A 19,760-nucleotide genomic window follows, 5' to 3' on the forward strand; every position below is an offset into this window, starting at 1 on the left:
CCTTAGCCACTTGAGCCACAGGCGCCGAGCCTGGGTTTCTAATTTTGAAATATTACAAATAATGCTATGAACTTTCAGAGATAAGTTTTTTGTATGAATATATGTTTTATCTTCTTTTGGGTAAGTAGCCAGTTACGGATGATTGGGTTATAGATAGGTGTATGAATTTTATAAGAATCTGACAAAGTGGTTGTACATTTTACAATTTCCGCCAGTTCCTCTATAATTTCTAGTTTCTCAGCCTGTGGGTCTCGATCCTTTTGTAACAATGAAAATAATCGCAGCATTAGGAAGGTTGAGAACCACTGCTCTATATCCATACTAATTCTTGGTCTGTCATTCTTTTGAATTTTAGTCATTTTAATAGATGTAAAGTGGTATCCTGGTTTTTTTTTTTTTTATTTCCCTAATGATTGGTGGTGTCAGATTTCTTTACGTGTACTTATTTGCCATCAATATTGTATTTGGTGAATTGTTTTTAAATCTTTTGCCCATTTGAGAAAAGTGGGATTTTTTGTTTGTTTTTGTTCGAGACAGTTTTGCTGTTGCCCAGACTGAAGCACTGTGGCCTTAACCTTAGCTCACAGCAACCTCAAACTCCTGGTCTCAAGCAATCCTACTGCCTCAGCCTCCCAGGTAGCTGGGACTATGGGTCCTCACAGTGCCCAGATATATTTTCTATTTTTAGTAGCCATAGGGTCTCTTTCTTGCTCAGGCTGGTCATGAACTCCTGAGCTCAAGGGATCCTTCCTGCCTAGGGCTCCCAGGATGCTAGGATTACAGGTGTGAGCCACTGCACCTGACCCAAATTAGGTTCTTACTACTAAGTTTTGAGAGTTCTTTCCTTTATATATTTTGGATAAAGTCCTTTATATAGATATATGCTTTTCAAATATTTTCTTATAGTCTATGGCATTGTCTTTTCATACTTTTAACTGTGTCTTTCACAGAATAGAAGTTCTAGGGGTATTTTTAGGTTTTTCTTGAGACAGGTTCTTGCTTTGTTGCCCAGGTTGGAATGCAGTGGCATGATGGTAGCTCACTGTAACCTTGAACTCCTAGTCTCAGGCTATCTTCTAGCCTCAGCCTCCCTAAGTGCTGGGATTATAGACACGAGCCACCACATCAGCCTTATAAAGCAGTAAGTTTTAACTATTTTTTGTTTTGTTATGTATTTTTATTTCAGATTAATATGCGGATACAAACCATTAGGTTATATAATTTACACATGGAAGATGAAAGTCAGAGTTGCAGTTGTGTCCTACGCTCAGGGAGTGTGTCATACATTTGTTTGTTTTTTTAAAGTTGGAGTCTTGCTCTATTGCCCTGGGTAGATTGTTGTGGCGTTATAGCTCACAGCAACCTTAAACTCCTGTGCTCAACAATCCTCTTGCTTTCCGCCTCCTGAGTACAGGTGCTTGCCACAATGCCCTACTAATTTTTCTGTTTTTAGTAGAGACTGTGTATTGCACTTGGCTCAAGCTGTTCTCAAATTCATGAGCTCAAGCAGTCCACCGGCCTCTGCCTCAGAAGTTTTTAATTTAAAGACTAATCTATAATCCATTTTAATTTCTGTATTTGGTAGAAAGTATGGGTCTAAGATTATTTTCCATATAGATAAAGCTTTTATTTTATTTATTTATTTTTGAGACAGAGTCTCACTATGTCATCCTTGGTAGAGTGCTGTGATGTCACAGCTCACAGCAATCTCCAACTCTTGAGCTTAAGTGATTCTCTTGCCTCAGCCTCCCACGAAGCTGGGACTATAGGTGCACACCACAGTGCTCAGCTATTTTTGTTGTTGTTGTTGTTGCAGTTGTTATTGTTGTTGAGCTGGACCGGGTATGTGGTGTATGTGGCCAGTGCTATAACCACTGTTGTGCTGTGGATGCCAAGCCATAGATAAAGCTTTTATAAGTTTTTCAATTCTAAGTTCCTGAAATACTACTTTAATTTTATTTTCCATAAAAATAACCAACGGGTCAGGCGGTTCCCAGCCCCATATACTGAGGGCGGGTGGTTCAAACCCAGTCCTGGCCAAACTGCAACAAAATCTGCAACTTCTCCAACTACTTAGGCAAGAAGATTGCCTAAGCCCAGGAGTTGGAGGTCACTGTGATGTAACGGCACTCTATTGAGGGCGATAAAGTGAGACTCTGTCTCTTAAAAAAAAAAACAACCCCATAGGAGGTGAAGAGGTTATGTGCTAGGGATATATATATGGTCAGATAATGTTGGATTCTCCTTTTAAAATTTAACTTAAGCATTTTTCTGTGGTATAGATTCTTTACAAACCTCACTCCAAATTTGGGGTGTTATTATGTTAAAGGAATTTATTTTATCAATGTTCCAAATTATAAGCTGCCCACAAAAATGTATATTTGTGGAAGGCTGAGGTGGGAGGATCCCTTGAGACCAGGAGTTCAAGACCAGCCTGAGCAACATAGTAAGACCTCCATCTCTAACAAAATTAGAAAAAGAAAAATTAGCCAGGCATCTGTAGTCCCAGCTGCTTGGGAGACTGATATGGGAGGTTCCTTTGAGGCCAAGAGTTACAGGCTACACTGAGGTATGATCAAGCCGGCTACTCCAGTCTAGGCAACAAAATGAGTCTCTAACCCTGTTTACTTATGAGGATACTTCTCAGAGAAAATGATTAGTTAAAGAAGGATTTGTTTACAGGGGTACTGTGCTCACATTTTAGGCATTGAACATATGAGCTGCTTTCTCAATGGTGAGTGTAACAATATGATGTGGATTAACCCCAAACCAGATACCCAGCTTCTGTGATTGGATTGGGTAATTCTTTTTTTTTTTGAGACACAGCCTCAAGCTGTTGCCCTGGGCAGAGTGCTGTAGCATCACAGCTCACAGCAACCTCCAACTCCTGGGCTCAAGCAAGTTTTCAGCCTCTGCCTTCCAAGTAGCTGGGACCATAGGCGCCTGCCACAACACCCGGCTGTTTTTTGGTTGCAGCCATCGTTGTTTGGCAGGCCTGGGCTGGATTTGAACCTGCCAGCTCAGGTGTATGTGGCTGGTGGTTTAGCCACTTGAGCCATGGGCACTGATCCTGGATTGGGTAATTCTTTTTTTTTTTTTTGAGATGGAGCCTCAAGCTATCCCCCTGGGTAGAGTGTCATGGCATCACGCTTACAACAACCTCCAACTCCTGGGCTCAAGCGAGTCTCCTGCCTCAGCCTCCCAAGTAGCTGGGGTTGCAGCCATCATTGTTGTTTGGCGGGCCCGGTCTGGGGATTCGAACCCACCACCTTAGGTGTATGTGGCTGGCGCCTTAGCCACTTGAGCCACAGGCGCCAAGCAGGATTGGGTAATTCTTAGCCACAGTATCTGGGGTGGACACTTTGTTACTTTGGCTATAATTAATTTGTATATTTTGTAACTAATAGGTGAGCTAAGCAGTCTGTGAAAACAAAGACTGGAAATACTGTGTCATGGACCCTGTGTCACAATGATAATTTTTATTTTGTAAATCTTCACTTATTTGGAGTTTCAAAAATAAGTTATTTAAAACACATTTGTAGGCTCAGCGCCTGTAGCATAGTGGTTACGGTGCCGGCCACATACACCGAGGTAGAGGGGTCAAATCCAGTCTGGGCCAGCTAAGCAACAGTGACAACTGCAACAAAAAATATAGCCGGGCATGCACCTGTAGTCTCAGCTACTTGGGAGGCTGAGACAAGAGAATCGCTTAAGCCCAAGGGTTTAAGGTTGCTATGAGCTGTGATGCCATAGCACTTTACCATGGGCGACATAGTGATACTCTGTCTCAAAAACAAACAAAAAACCCACATTTGTATCTATGGGCTTTTCAGTGGATCATGATACATAGAGATTGATCTATATTTTATGAATTTTTCTAACACATTCCTCACTGTCTGCCAAGAAAGTAAGACATTTAGGCATACTTTGGTGCCTGACTTTTTCATGGAGTAGACAGGTGGCCTGTGTAATAGTGGTTCATTCCCTTTGGGATCTGTTTTGTGATGTGAAGCTACCCTTGTAGAGACTCAAGGGGATTGCACCTAGTCTAGTCATCTGAGGATTAGAGTAGCCATAACATCCATCACCGTGTCTGCCAGCCTTTGTGAAGGAAGGCCTGTTGATTTTGTATTGATGTAGTTCAGATCATGGAGGAAGCTGTTTTCCATAGTTTGATCTTGTGCCAAAGGGAGTATAGCTCATACTGGGATGCCACTTGGCACCTTTGTGTTTGGATGCGGGGGGATCAGACTTAGAGATGAATAAAAATTACAGCATGGAGGCTGCCAAACACACAAAAGTAAAGAGTATCCCATACTAAAAATACATCCACCATCTTTGTTGTAGGTAGTGTTGTTTCTTTTTTTTTTTTGAGACAGAGTCTGACTATGCCGCCCTCAGTAGAGTGCTGTGGTGTCATAGCTCACAGCAACCTCAAACTAACTCTTGGACTTAAAAGATTCTCTTGCCTCAGCCTTCCAAGTAGCTGGGACTACTAGTGCCCCCACAGTCCCTGGCTATTTGTTGTTGTTGTTATTGTTGTTTAGCAGGCCCAGGCCGAGTTCGAACCCACCAGCCCCAGTGTATGTGGCCTGTACCCTCACCACTGAGCTATGGGCGCCAAGCCAAGGTAGTATTGTCTGTGTGCTGTCTTTTACCTGTCAGGGCTGTTCATCCTCTTGGTTTCAAAGGAATAGGGCAATTTAGAGAAAGGTACCTTTCCTCCTTTTTTTTGGTGTTAAAATGTACATAAAATACATTATTTCAATTATGTTAAGTGTGTGTACATATATATATACATATGGTTTTTTTTTTTTTTTTTTTTTGAGACATAGTCTCACTATGGCACCCTTGGTAGAGTGTTTTGGGGTCAGAGCTCACAGCAACCTCCAACTTCTTGGGCTTAAGCGATTCTCTTGCATCAGCCTTGAAGTAGTTGGGACTACAGGTGCCCACCACAGTGCCAGGCTATTTTTTGGTTGTACAGTGTTTCCCCCAAAATAAGACACTATCTTATATTTATTTTTTCTCAAGAAGACACACTAGGGCTTATTTTCAGGGGTTGTCTTAAGTATAATGCAACAATCTACATTTATTCAAATACAGTTAAGTCATCTTCTTCTGGAACCTGACAGGGGGAGCCAACCTTGTTGGTGGGGCTGGTGTTAGTGATGCATGAACTCCTTCCCCCTAGCCGTTCACACGCATACAATGCCTGTGAATGGTTGGGCAGTCTTCCTTACCGCTCAGGGCGGAAATGCATGGCATAGCTATGCAGATACAGTGCGTAGCCATGCCCATCACTAGGTCTTATTATTGAGGTAGGGCTTATATTTAACAAATGCATAGAAATCCTGCTAGGGCTTATTTTGGGGGGGTAGGTTTTATTTTCGGGGAAACATAGTAGTTGTCGTTGTTTGGCAGGCCTGGGCTGGGTTTGAATGTGCCAGCTCTGGTGTATGTGGCTGGCGCTCTAGCTGCTGAGCTGTAGCCACCAGGACACGTTAAGTATATGATTTAAGTATTGTGTTGTGCATCCATCATTGCTATCTATTCCTGTTACTTATGTTTTCCTTTTTTTGAGACAGTTCTCCCTATGCCCTGGGTAGAGTGTCATAGTGTCCTAGCTCACAGTAATCTCAGTATCTTGGGCTTAAGTACCTTGCCTCAGCCTCCTTAGCTGCTGGGGCTATAAGTCACCCACCACAACACTCAGCTAGTTTTTCTATTTTTAATAGAGACAGTGGTCTTGCTCTTGCTCATGCTGGTCTTGAACTTCTGAGCTCAGGCAATCCACTGGCCTTGGCCTCCCAGAGTGCTGGGATTACAGACATGAGCCATTGCACCCGGTGCCCTGTAACTTTTTTTTAATCATCCCAAGTATAAATTCTGTGCCTATTGTTTATTTTATTTGTTTATTTTTTAGCGATCAGGTCTTCTGTTGCCCAGGCTGGAGTGCAGTGGTACGATCATAATGCATTGCAGTCTCTAACTCCTGGGCTCAAGCCAACCTTCTACCTCAGCCTTTGGAGTTGCTAGGATGACAGACAGGAACCACCATGCTTGGGCTCCATTGTTTAATAACTTCCTCATTTCTACCTCTCCTTAGACCTTGGTAACTTAACCTTTTGTCTTTCTTTTGTCAATGAATTTGCTTATTCTGGGTTCTCCCATAAGTAGGATCCTACAGAATTTGTTCTTTTGTGACTGGCTTATTTCATTGATCATAATGTCTTCAAGGTTCATCTATGTTTTTTGTGGGTTTTTTTGAGACAGAGCCTCAAGCTGCCCACCCTGGGTAGAGTGCAGTGGCATCACAGCTCACAGCAACCTCCAACTCCTGGGCTCAAGCGAGTCTCCTGCCTCAGCCTCCCAAGTAGCTGGGACCACAGGCATCTGCCGCAATGCCCAGCTATTTTTTGGTTGCAGCTGTCATTGTTTGGTAGCCCGGGCTGGATTCGAACTCGCCACCATTGGTGTATGTGGCTGGCGCCTTAGCCACCTGAGCCACAGGCACCGAGCCTCATCTGTTTTGTAGCATGTCAGAATTTTCTTTTTATGGCTGAATAGTATTCTGTTACATGGATATTCCATATTTTATGTACTCTATTTCATTTGTTGATGGACACTTGGGTTGTTTCCACCCTTTGACTTTTATGAATAATGCTGCTATGAATATTTGTGTACATGTATTTGATTCCCTGCTTTTAATTCTTATTTTTCTCCTTTTTTTTCTGGAGACAGAATCTTGGTTGGTCACCCTCAGTAGAGTGTCATGGAGCCTTAGCTCACAGCAATCTCAAACTCTTGGGCTCAAGTGATACTCTTGCTTCAGCCTCCCAAACAGCTGGGACTATAGGCGCCTGCCACAACACCCAGCTAGTTTTTTAGGGATGGGGTCTCTCTCTGGCTCAGGCTGGTCTTGAACCTGTGAGCTCAGGTGATCCACTCGCCTCAGCCACCCAAGTGCTGGATTACAGGCATGAGCCACTGCACCTGGGTCTTCTTACATTTCTCTTTTTTTTAACACAACGAAAGATCTTTTATTTGTGAATTTAAAATTGATTGGGCCAGTGTGTACTATTTCGTGTTTCTGTTCTGTGAACCCTTGGAAATCTTCGCTTTTCTTTTCCTGTTTCTGTCTTGGAATTAAGGCACCTTAGGCAGCAGGTTGGCTTCACTCTTGTCTCACAGCCCACAGGAGCCTAGGAGAGTGCACTTTTCTTGGGAATGGTTTCTTGGTAGGTAGATTCTAACATTGCTTTACCTTTCTGTCTTACGGAACACATTAGTATGAATGTCTCAAATAGAAACCAACATTAGCTTTGTGTTATGCTTAAATTTGCATGGGATTTTAAACCTGGCAAATTAAATATTGGCTTTCACATTGTGCTAATGCGTAAACCCTTCTTCTCTTTTGAATTCAGTGAAGGAGAACGACCTACTCAGAATGAGAAGAGGAAGGAGAAAAACATAAAAAGAGGAGGCAATCGCTTTGAGCCATATGCCAATCCAACTAAAAGATACAGAGCCTTCATTACAAACATACCTTTTGATGTGAAATGGCAGTCACTTAAAGACCTGGTTAAAGAAAAAGGTAATGGTACTGGTGGTTGAGTAGGGTAAGAAGGTTGGTGTGTCATCTTTTCTGTGGCTAATTCCTTGGTTATTTTTTGTCAGTGGAAGCTGCTTGAGTTAGAGCATGAGTTCTGTCTAGGCTTGAGAGTTAAGTGCCCTTACCCCCCACCCCCACTTCTTTTGTGGTTAATGCCTTGTGTCCAACAGGGTGGTGTGTATGGTCCGGTGGCCTACAAATGATTTTCCTGGCTTAATACGGTTAATAAGGCTTCAGTTAGGCCTGAGGGGAGCCTTTTTGTGTTAAGAAAATTTTTTGAATTCTTCACCTTAGGTTTTTCCTTGTCCTTTTTTCATTTTGACGTCTGGAAGGAAGATAGTTTGTTTAAATTTTGTGGTTGTCTTCCTGGGCTCAAAATATGGTAGCTAGAGCTGTGCTGCTCGCATTCCAATATGTAACACATCAGTGTATATTTAAACTATTAGGCTCCCCTCCCCTGCCACTCTCCCTCCCCAGAAAAAATAGATTGGCAATTGAAGAACTTAAAATAAGGTATCTGCTCTGTAATGTGGGGCCTTAAAGTGCACATTAGTCAAGCCCAGGTGTCCAGATTCTGGCTTAGGGCAGGGGAAGCAACCAAATCTGCTGCCACCAGGAGGCCTGAGGAGGCTGCCCTCATGGTCTTCTGCCTCACCTCTATGCACACTACATGTGTCCTCTCTCTTTCCTCCTTTGCTCCTGTTCTCCTTTTGTCTTCCTTTCTTTCTTGATTTCTTGGCCCTGCTGGTGGCACTTAGAATGGAAGAGATTGCTCAGCTTCGGTTTAGACAAAAATATTGATAGAGAACAATTTGTATAATGCCTTGAGGCCCCACCTCCTACACCTAACATCAAATTACCGTTATTGGAGTCTTTGAAGGACTGAAAGGTATTGGTTTTCTGGAACATTCATAATGAAAAGAGATGTGAGCTTGATTTGTCATATGATTTAACATTTCAGTGACAGAGATGGCCTGTGGAGAGGCCATTTTGGTATGTGTACTGTTGCTCCCCAAATTGGGTTTTGAAATTATGAATGGCATTGCCATCATTGTCCCATCACTTATTTTGACCATGACATGAAAGAAGTATTAGGCACCGTGAACCTCTCTTGTACAGTCATGTGTGCTACTCCCATGTGGTATTTCTCCAGATAACACAGATGGAAAAATGTTTCGGTGTGAGATTTGTTTTCCTGCCTGGATCAGCCAAATCATTCCTGCCAATGTGCTCCTAGGGCAAGAGTGAAGTTTCTTTTTGTCTGAAGGGCGTGTCATGTGGCATCCCGGATGCAGTGTTCTTGGTTTTTGGGACTGCTGCTTCAATACAAGCTTGGAATTTCTGTACAGTACAGTTGGGTCTCATTCGAATTAGCTTTTGGAATAACCTCCAAATTTGTGTTCTCGTGATTTGGTTGAACCGCTGAATTGCTATTTCCATTGATAATAAGGTATAGTAGTTCCAAGAACCAGGAATGTGGCTTTGAAAATGCAATTGTTAGAATTTTGTAAGAGATTGCAGGCCAAATTATTTTTTTATTTTTAAGAGTGTGTGAACCAGTTTTGGGACATGATAGATAAAGTAGGTGACATTTTTACTGCTTTACCATTCAGTAATTCAGTTTGGGATGCCTTAAAGCTGGTAGCAGCAGCAGCCATGACGTTTCTGGATGTAGAAGCAGTTCACCTCAATATACTATTTTGCGCTCTTACTAAGTGTGGAGCCAGCCTGGTGGTTTATTTGGATACTTCCAAACTGGTTCTCATATTCCCCTGGCATACTGCTACGAATGCCCGGGCTCAGCCCTTTCAGTGTATTTTTGGTGGTGTAATTTAGAATTACAGGTGTGCAGTAAATCAGTTATTTTTAATGAACTTTAAAATGTTCTTGTTTAGAGCTCCCCTGTACTAGTTAAATTAATTACTTTGCTGTTTAATAAAATAATTAGCAGTATTAGATTGTGAGTAAAGTGATTGATAAGAGAAAGATAATCTTTTTATGGTAATGGTTATATTCAGTATGTGAAGTATACAGAAATTTACTGTGTTTATATACATATGGCTCCTTAAGAAATGTTATTTTCATTATGAGGTTTTAAAAATACATTTTTATTCCTGACTTGGTATACAAATACATGTTTAAAGAGTTATTTTAAATCTGAAATATTTACTTGAAATTTGTTAACAATAAGTTTTAAGGTTTTTTAAAGATTTATTGCACAAGAAAAAAATGCGGAGAAGCACTCACACTCTAAAGGTGTTAGTCTTTAAAACCATCATCCAAAAAAAAAAAAAAACCATCATCCCAAACCACAGAAATTTGAGCTGTCTTATTATAACCACTTTTCATCAGTCTCCATTTTAAAAATCCATGCCTTATGAAATCTTAGTCCTATGGTTTAAGGATAACTAGTGGAACAAGAACTGAAATTAGTTATCAACTTAAATTTTCTGTCATTGGCAGCAGTGTCTAATTGCAGCCTCACAGTGTCTAATTGTAGCTACCTTTGAGATGGGGGAACTTTTTAAGGGTACTTATGTGGGAGATTATCTCATATACCCCTCTCTAATTCCTGATCATTTTCACCTCTTTGATACCAGGCGTATATTCTCCATCTTTAATTTTAGAATTTAGCACCATTCTTGGAGATCCTCTTAATAATCTATTTGTTACATGAGCTGGTGCCTTAAGCCCTTGGAAGTTACTACCAGTGCACAGCTATTGTGACAGATAGTGGGATACATATCTTAAAGTGGTTGACATAAGGACTGGGCAGAATAAATTTAAAATTTCTGTGAGCACAAAGTCTGTGAGACCCTATTCTACAAAAAACACATATTTAGCTTTACATAATGAGATGCATGGCCTGTTGTCCTAGCAGCTTGGGAGGTAGGGCAGGAGTAGGAAGATCACTTGAGTTTGAGGCTGGAGTTTGAGGCTGGACAGAGGAAGACACTCTATCAAAAACAAAACAATTTCTGTGAGCAAAAAGTTATCTTAGGCATTTTAAGCTTAGTTTGAGACCCTAAAATCCTGTGTGGATGAAGAAAGCTGTTTACTGCTGCTACCTCTCCTGGTCTAACCAGGGAGCTGGCAGCATCAAGGTGAAGCAACTGCAACTGAGGCCGGAGTGTTGCATTAGCAGTGAGTAAACATGGAGCCTAGTGATGAAGTTTACTCTCAAATTGATTGAGTTTAGCAGCAGTTGGTTTAATTTGTGTAAGCACAAATTTAAGTACTTAATCTTTCTGTTATTATTTAGTACATTACTTTTGGTAATTTCAAATTCAAATGACAGGAAACTGAGGCCCAGAGTACAAATGTAGTCCAATAGAAAGCCTCATTTGGTTCTTGGAGGTAATTTGGATTGTGGATCTGTGAGGCAGAACTTTAATTTTCTATTTAAATAAAATCCCTACTCAGTCTCTTTGCGCCTTCATGCTTTCCTTTGTTGGAAATTCAGTCTGCATTTTAGAAAGGTCTGTTTTGCTACAGCATGTATATGTGTGGATGCAGAAGTGCAGCCTGTCTGGCTTACTCTGTGGTCTTTGGATTAGGTTCTTCTTCTTTTGCCATGGGATTAAGAGCAAGTGTGGGCTCAGTCTTTTTCTAACTTGTCCATAAATCAAGTAATCATGTAGAATATTTACTTGGGCATGTTTTAAGTTGACTTTGTATTAAAGAATATGCATTTAGGGCAGCACCTGTGGCTCAGAGGAGTAGGGTGCTGGCCCCATATGTTGGAGGTGGTGGGTTCAAACAAATTGGCCACCCAAATTGGCTGGGTTCAAACCCAGCTCCGGCCAAAAAAAACAAAAACAAAAACTGTAAAGAATATACATTTATTCTGTACACCCCTCTATTAGAGTGGGCACCTGAAAACCATGATGAGGTGAAGATGTTTAGCTGGTAACATGCCCAACTTTCAAGCTCTTCCTTCCTTTTAAAAAGTTGTAGGCCTTATCACATGGGAATTTTCTTCAGTGAAGCTTCAGGCTCATATTCCCTCTACTTTTTTGTTTGTTTCAGACTTGAGCAGTAAATGGGAGCCCCCAAACAATAATTTTTATAAAAATTTGTGCAGGAATGTGAAATCTGCCTCCAGGTCCTAATCTGCTCTGGGTGATTCGTTCTTTTAAAAATTTCATTTCATAGAATATGACCAGACTGTGGTTACTTGGCAATTTTGCTTTCAAATTCTTGTCACTAGTCGTACTGACTCCACAAAACTGGTCTTTAATATTGTAGAATCAAAAGAGAGATGAAGTGGTCTTTTAAAGGCTTCATAATTATCTTCTATAGGGAAGTATGAATTGGCATCTATTGCAGAGCCTGCAACACTGATTTGATGAAGTCTCTTGAGGGAGGAGATGGGAATTTGATGAATTCATGAGGAGCTTTGTCATTACTGGTGATCTCCAGGACAGTATCACTTAGGCTGGCGCCACAGAGGGTTATTCAACAACTCCATTTGGTGATGGGGGCTGGGGGGCGTGGAGACTTTTTAGCAAATTGCTAGTGTAAAGGATTGGAGTCAAGAATGTCAAGAAGTCACTAGAATGTTACATGGGAAAAGTCTTGATTTTTAAACTTCTCTGTTTATGACCATGGGAAAAAGTGTGATTTGGACTTGCTTGGTTTCTGGGTTGCAGTAATATCTTTTTGATTAAAGTGTCTTTATGGACACAGACTGGAGACTTCAAATGCAGCAGTATTTGCATTTTGACAGTATGGTTACAGCTGTCTTGAATTAGATATTGTGTTTTTTTATTTTATAGGGGTTATTAGGTGGTAGTCACAGCTGGTAGGAAATAAACTTCAGGGGTCTCTTCACTGTTTGACACTACAAGACATTTTCATCAAAGTGGAGAACAAAGGCTGCTGGTCCTGGAATGGCTGCTGCTATTGAAATAAATGGCTTTTAACAGGGCCTCAGGAAAGGGCTGCGACTGTTTTAGAGCACTTTTACTTTTGTGAGGGTAGGATAAAGCCAATTTGTACAAATGTCCCTTGGCTGTGATCAGTTTTCAGTTTGCTCTGTAAGAGTACATACTTCAAAAGTGAAACTGTACTGGTTTCTCCTAGTTACTTTCTTTGTTAATTTGCACTAATTCTCTCCCCTTCCAAGTGCTAGTTTGATTCTGTAACATTTCAGGAAAGGACAAGGAAGGTGAGGCTATAATAGACTTTAAAACTTTGAATATTTGGCCTTCTTGCCTTCAGTCTCTGTGCAAAGTCATTAATATGTCCTTCAAATTGTTGATTTTTTTGTGATGTAATCTTAACTTGGTTTTCATTTAAATCTTTCCTTGCTATATTAATTCGAAAGTCTTCCTAAAATTTTTAATATTGTTTAAACAAAAGAGTTGGAATTGGTCAGGACTCTTGGAGCCCATTAAGTGGGTTATTTCTGCCCTTTTACTGCTAAACCAAACTTGAAAATTGAATTGGAGAAGGATTTAACATCATAGAAACAATCTTTGAAGGAAAAAAGATATTCCTGAGAACAAAAGTCCTGTGTTGACCTTGAGAGCCTTCTGAGAGATCATTTTCTCCAAGTGAACGCTTTACATTTCTGTTTTCTGTGTGCCATCTTCAAGTTCAGCAGCCATTTTGGTGGTTGTCTTCATGGATTCTAACATCTGGTTGTGATGGTCATGAATTGGCAATCCAAACCTTGAGGAAAATCTGCAGAACCTTTTGAAATGTTTTGGGTTTTTTCCCTTTGTGTAGGTTAGAATTAGTCTATTTAAATGTTTAGATGCAAAACCTGAGCCCTAAATTTGAATTTTTAGGGAGGTTTAGAAAACCTTCCTATAAAGCAAAAATAAAGCCCTGCTAAATTCACTGAAGAGAATAGAGAATCTTCTTTGGCTTTGTGATCTTTTTTTTTTTTTTTTGGAGACAGTCTCACTTTGTTGCTGTTGGTAGAGTGCTGTGGCCTCACAGCAACCTCAAACACTTGGACTTAAGAGATCCTCTTGCCTCAGTCTCCCAAGTAGCTGGAACTACAGGCCTGCCACAACACCTAGCTATTTTTTTTTTTTTTTTTTAAGAGATGAAGTCTTGCTCTGGCTCACGCTGGTCTTGGAACTCCTGAGCTCAGGCAATCCACCTGCTTCCGCCTTCCAGAGTGCTAGGATTACAGGTGTGAGCTACCACGCCTGGCCAGTCTTTGTGATCTTATATGGAAACATTCTGCTTCTGGAGCCTAGTGATGTATGCAGAATCAGTTATAGAATTTGTGGGGCTCAGTGCAAAATGAAAACAAGGGGCTTCTTGTTAAAAATTAAGATACTTCACTATAGTGGTAACAGTGTTAAACCAAACTTGAAGCTCTTTTGAGCACAGGGCTCTGCACAGTTACACAGGTTGCATACCTGTGATGCTGGCGTGGTGGCTGTGTGTGTTCCTTTGAGCTTATATGTACACATACAGGCATCCTTGTATTTATAGGATGTGAGCTCAGTGCAGTGGCATTGCAATGTGTGTGCTCTGTACCTACTTTACCAGCAAGAGTGTATGTGTAAAACCTTTCCTCCCTTCCCCCCAAAAGTGAATCCTGCAGACTTCTTTCCTGTAGTTTTGGATTGCCTCTAATCATGAATGGGTCTTCCAGACAGGGAAATTGATATGGAAATCTGTGGAAATAGCTTGTTTGTGGTGGGAGGAAAATCAAGGACATATTGTTAACATGTTTCACCTACTTTTACTGCACACCTGTAATGCCTAGTGCGGTGGATTAGAGAATATGGAGTGTTTCTGGGCTTTCTTATAAGGCAGAGGCTCCATACAAGGTTGCTGATGATTGTTCTAAATTCCCATTGTTTTCTTGGCTTTTCTCCCTTGGTTTATGTGTCGTCTGGAAACTGATTTGTAGTTGGTGAGGTAACATACGTGGAGCTCTTAATGGACGCTGAAGGAAAGTCAAGGGTAAGTGTCTGAGAGAATTTCTTCTGTGGATTTACTACATGAAAAATGTAACTGTATGGTGGCGTGGAATCGAATGAAATCAGGAAGGCAGTGAGTGCTCATGTTACAGTAGCTATGTTTGATTTTGCCAAACATTTGAGTGGGGTGGGAAGGGATTTGCTAAGGGGAGTCCCGCTTTTCCAAATGGCTGGCCAAAGAGCTTTTTGGTATTCTGTTTGGATGCCCAATTTGGATAACTGGGGACCAATAGCAGCATTGTCTCTTTGTTAACAGAGGAATTGGCTGTGTGTGAATTATGCATGGAACTTTAGCGGTGGTATAATTTAATGTAAAACGTGTGTTCTTGTCTAGAAAATGTTACTCTTGGTTGTTTGCTGAATTTGAAAGTTGTGTGAGCCAAAGACTCTGAAAAGTTGCCTTTGTGCCAGTAAATTGTAAATCAAATATTAAAAACCTGAACGTTCAAAATTGGCCTAGTTTAAAGAGAACATAAACTGTTTTCTGTCGTGCAATAGAATGGCTTAGAATAATCAGTTAGGATGAGTTTAATTTATGGAAGGGATGGATTTAGGAGGAGTATGACAAGGAATTGATTGAGTACAGAGGGAAGCAGATCTAAAGTTTGTGTGATTTCTTGGAGAACCTGAATTTAGGTCTGCTTATTATAACTTCAGCAACCATAGTGTAATGCTGGTAATGTGTAGGAAAAGGAGAAATTAAGGAGCCCACCTTTAATGAGGAAGGCTAGGAGAGGCACTTCTGTCAGCTTCCCCTTAGAAGGGTTAATTTAAAAACTAACTTTGTTACATAAATCGTAATTTAATTTGTTTATAACTGTCATTGGTATTTACTATTTTTTTCTTTTCTTCCCCCCCACCCCCACCCCTTGCTCTGCTGACTGGTCTTTGGCTTCTCCCAAAGGGATGTGCGTAAGTATTGTCTAATTATTTATTGGTATTCGAGCTTTCTAACTTGTAGGACTGGTTTCACTCATTTCCTTTTGACTTTTTAGTGTTGTTGAATTCAAGATGGAAGAGAGCATGAAAAAAGCTGCAGAAGTCCTAAACAAGCATAGCCTGAGTGGAAGACCACTGAAAGTCAAAGAAGTAAGCTCTTGCATAACACTGTGGGTTTACATTGATTGTTGAGTTATCCCTGTTGAGTTAGGAAAAGACAATAATGGTCTTTGACTGCATTTTACAGAGTAGACCAGCCTGTTGTTTTTAATCAAGACGGCTAGTTACAGCCTTCAGCAGCCATTCCTGTCTGAGGCCTTGTCTCAGGAACATTCACACTGATCCCATGGGTTTTTTAATTTAATTTAATATTTTATTTTATTTTTTTATTTTTATTTTTATTTTTTGAGACAGAGCCTCAAGCTGTCCCCCTGGGTAGAGTTCTATGGCATCACAGCTCACAGCAACCTCCAACTCCTGGGCTCAAGTGAGTCTCCTGCCTCCGCCTCCCAAGTAGCTGGGACTACAGGCGCCTGCCACAACACCCAGCTATTTTTTTTGGTTGCAGCCGTTGTTGTTTGGCGGCCCGGGCTGGATTCGAACCCGCCAGCTCAGGTGTACGTAGCTGGCGCCTTAGCCACTTGAGCCACAGGCGCCGAGCCTAATATTTTATTTTTTGAGACAGCATCTCACTTGTAGTCTTTTATAAATAAGAGTGCCAGGGCATCATAGCTCACAGCAACTTCAAACTCCTGGGCTTAAGTGATTCTCTTGTCTCAGACTCCCAAGTAGCTGGGACTGTAGGCGCCTGCCACAACTCCCAGCTATTTTTTTTGAGACAGGGTATCTTGTGGCTCAGGCTGATTTTGAACCTGGAGCTCAGACAATCCACCTGCTTTGGCTTACCAAGTGCTGGGATTATAGGTATGAGCCACCGTGCCCGGCCCCTGCCATGGTTTTTTTTTTTTTTTTTTTGGTCGATGTTGAGATAGTCTCACTATGTTGCCCTTGGTAGAATGCTGTGGTGTTACAGCTCACAGCAACCTCAAACTCTTGGGCTTAAGAGATTCTCTTGCCTCAGCCTCCCAATTAGCTGGGACTACAGGCACCTGCCACAATGCCCAGCTATTTTTTGTTGCAGTTGTCGTTGTCGTTAGCTGCCCTGGGCCGGGTTCGAACCCACCACCCCTGGTGTATGTGGCTGGCATCATAACAACTGTGTTATGGTGCACAGTGGATTTGTGCAGTTAAAGGACTTAGTACCTACAGTTTTACCCAGTCTGAATCCTATTTTTGGCCCACGTTTTTCCTTAAAGTATTTTTGCCATTACTTACCATCTTTCATATCTAATCCGAATCAAATTTCTTTCTCTAGGAAGAAGGTTTTGTTGTTGTTTAAATTGATTAAATCCCTCCTTGACTACTTACTTCCTCTTACTGGGGAGGAGGATCAATATTTCAGAGGTCAGAAAGGAGAGCAATGGTAGGGTTTACGGTGTCTTATATGTTGATGGTGTCTTTTTTAGTGCTGATGGAGGTAAATGAGAGGACAAAGTTCAAGAAGAGTCAATACCAACACTTCACAGACCTGCTCAGATGTTGTCACACTGTCCAGACTTTATACATATGAGTCAAACACCTGAAGGACTTTGAGGATGGGGGTACCTGGGTGATCTAGAACTGTGTTTTCAAACTTTAGGAAAAGTTATTTATGGGGTCTGCAGAAATTATAAAATTCCATTGAATTAGTAAGATTCAGTTACATCAGGCAGCCTATGAAGCTCTTATTTCAGTCCAGAAGTTCTACATTGTGTCAACTAACTGTGTCATCTTCCCCTTTCCTCTTTTCTCATTTAGTTCATTTAAGACCTGTGGTTTCAGAACCAAATTTCATGCCCTTAACTTCCTTTCTTGTATCTTCAGCTGTACTCTTCCTAAGGATGGTGGTCATTTGAGTTTCTCATTAATAGATTTGAGAGGTCCTTTCCAAACAAACTTTTAATCTCTAGTTTTGAGAATATCATTCATTGTGAAGGCATGGTTTTAGTTGTCACTGGGTCGGTTAAATGTAACACTTTTATGCTTGTTTTAGGATCCTGATGGTGAACATGCCAGGAGAGCAATGCAAAAGGTGATGGCTACGACTGGTGGGATGGGTATGGGACCAGGTGGCCCAGGAATGATTAATATCCCACCCAGTATCCTAAATAATCCTAACATCCCAAATGAGATTATCCATGCATTACAGGCTGGAAGACTTGGAAGCACAGTATTTGTAGCAAATGTAAGTAAATGCAACCAGCTTTTAAAGTAGAAAATCAGAACTTGATGAAACAACTTTGTCAGTATTATGAAAGTAATTCTGATACTTGGAGAAATTTTATGTGGGTTATATTCTTGATTTAAAAACCAGCCTTGGGGGGTGGTGCCTGTGGCTCAAAGGAGTAGGGCATCAGCCCCATATGCTGGAGGTGGTGGGTTCAAACCCAGCCCCAGCCAAGGACTGCAAAACAAAAACAAAAACAAAAAAACAGCCTTGAAGTACCTCTGCATCTTGAGTCACAAGCTTGATATAGTCCCATTGGGCTTTGTTTGCTAAAGTTTGCCAGTGTTTACAAAACTACTATCAGGATCTGTGTTCTCTGTGAATTTTTTTTTTTTTCTGCAGTTTAGGTGTCTGGTAAAAGTGTACTAGCAGAGGCAATATACTGACACCTTTCTGTTTTTTTGTGTCTGTGGTAAATGATAATACTTTCATCACGTGCAGGGGGAAATAGTTTTAGAAAGGGGGAGAGGGGTAAAGATAAACCTTAGCAGGGGAATAATTTTTTTAATGTTTATACAGAAACTATCCATTCGAAAAGTTTGAAGTGACTTAAGCTGTTTGGAGAAAAGAGTTAGTAAATAAATTCTGCAGTTGTTTAGTTTTTGTGACATTATTTTCTAATGCTGTTTCCAACCAAAATATGTCTCATTCATGTAGTAAAAATGTTAAGTTTTTAAAAGATGTTTTCACAGAGGTGTTTATCTTCTTCTCTCTCAACTAGCTGGATTATAAAGTTGGCTGGAAGAAACTGAAGGAAGTTTTTAGTATGGCTGGTGTGGTGGTCCGGGCAGACATTCTTGAGGATAAAGATGGAAAAAGTCGTGGAATAGGCACTGTTACATTTGAACAGTCCATTGAAGCTGTGCAAGCTATATGTATCCTTTAGCAGGAATTCAACACATGGTGAACAGTTTGATCTAAATTGTTGTTTTTTAGTAGTACAGGTTTGTGTGAAGAAGAGGTAACTTTATATATTTTCTTTTCTTTATTGATTTTTTTTATGTAACTAGAGGTAATGCATTACTGTGAAATTTCACAGTTCTCTGGGGTAAAATTGATTCGATACAGTGTGGCTGCAAGGGATGTTTGGAACACCAGCACATGTCCACGAGTGGGCTTCTCCAGTGGTTTTTTTTTTTTTTTTTTTTCCAGAAAAGTCTGAATTTGAAGGGAGTAGTGCCAAAGAAGGCACTACTAGAGAGAAATTGCCTATAATCCCAGTACTGGGAGGCTGAGGCGGGTGGATTGCCTGAGCTCACAAGTTTGAGACTAGCTTGAGCAAGAGTGAGACCCTATTTCTGAAAAGCAGTCCAGCGTTGTGGCAGGTACCTGTAGTCCCAGCTACTCAGAAGACTGAGGCAAGAGAATTGATTGAAACCAAGAGTTTGAGGTTGCTGTGAACTATGACACCACAGCATTCTACTGAGGGCAACAAAATGAGACTCTGTCTCAAAGAAAAAAGAAATTGGGTTGATCTTTTCTCCCTCCTTTTTTTCTTTTTTAGAGGCACAGTCTTGTTCTATTGCCCTTGGCAGAATGCAGTGGCATCATCATAGGTCATTACAGCCTTGAACTCCAGGGCTCAGGGAATTACCTGCCTAAGCCTCGTGAGTAGTTATGACTATAGGAGCATATTACCACACCTGGCTAATTTTTTTTTTCCCTTTTGAGACAGAGTCTCACTTTGTTGGCTGTGGTAGAGTGCTGTAGCATCAATAACTTACAACAACCTCAAACTCTTGGCCCCAAGTGATTCTTTTGCTTCAGCCTCCCAAATAGTTGAGCCTGCAGGTACCCACCATTAACACTTGGCTTTTCTGGGGGGGCTGCGGCTGGGTTTGAACCCACCACCTCTAGCATATGGGGCTGGTGCCCTACTCCTTTGAGCCACAGGCGCCGCCCCCACTTGGCTATTTTTTTTTTTTTTTTG

General features: G+C 41.0%; 1 protein-coding gene across 5 annotated transcripts in view; it reads left to right on the forward strand.

Annotated features, from left to right (window-relative positions):
• HNRNPM (heterogeneous nuclear ribonucleoprotein M) overlaps positions 1 to 19,760 on the forward strand; it is a 52,926-nt gene that overhangs the window by 10,022 nt on the left and 23,144 nt on the right. For 3 of the 5 annotated variants that reach the window (XM_023515443.1, XM_012807556.1, XM_012807557.1), the window contains exons 2-7: positions 7,428 to 7,597; positions 14,496 to 14,548; positions 15,470 to 15,477; positions 15,561 to 15,654; positions 17,597 to 17,788; positions 18,552 to 18,705. In XM_023515443.1, the coding sequence (XP_023371211.1) occupies positions 7,428 to 7,597; positions 14,496 to 14,548; positions 15,470 to 15,477; positions 15,561 to 15,654; positions 17,597 to 17,788; positions 18,552 to 18,705 (671 nt within the window). The remainder of the gene's footprint in view (positions 1 to 7,427; positions 7,598 to 14,495; positions 14,549 to 15,469; positions 15,478 to 15,560; positions 15,655 to 17,596; positions 17,789 to 18,551; positions 18,706 to 19,760) is intronic. The other 2 variants (XM_003793661.2, XM_023515444.1) reach the window with 1 other exon arrangement.

Source organism: Otolemur garnettii, unplaced genomic scaffold (genome assembly GCF_000181295.1).
Source record: "Otolemur garnettii isolate 467f Iridium unplaced genomic scaffold, OtoGar3 scaffold00071, whole genome shotgun sequence".
NCBI lineage: Eukaryota > Metazoa > Chordata > Mammalia > Primates > Galagidae > Otolemur > Otolemur garnettii.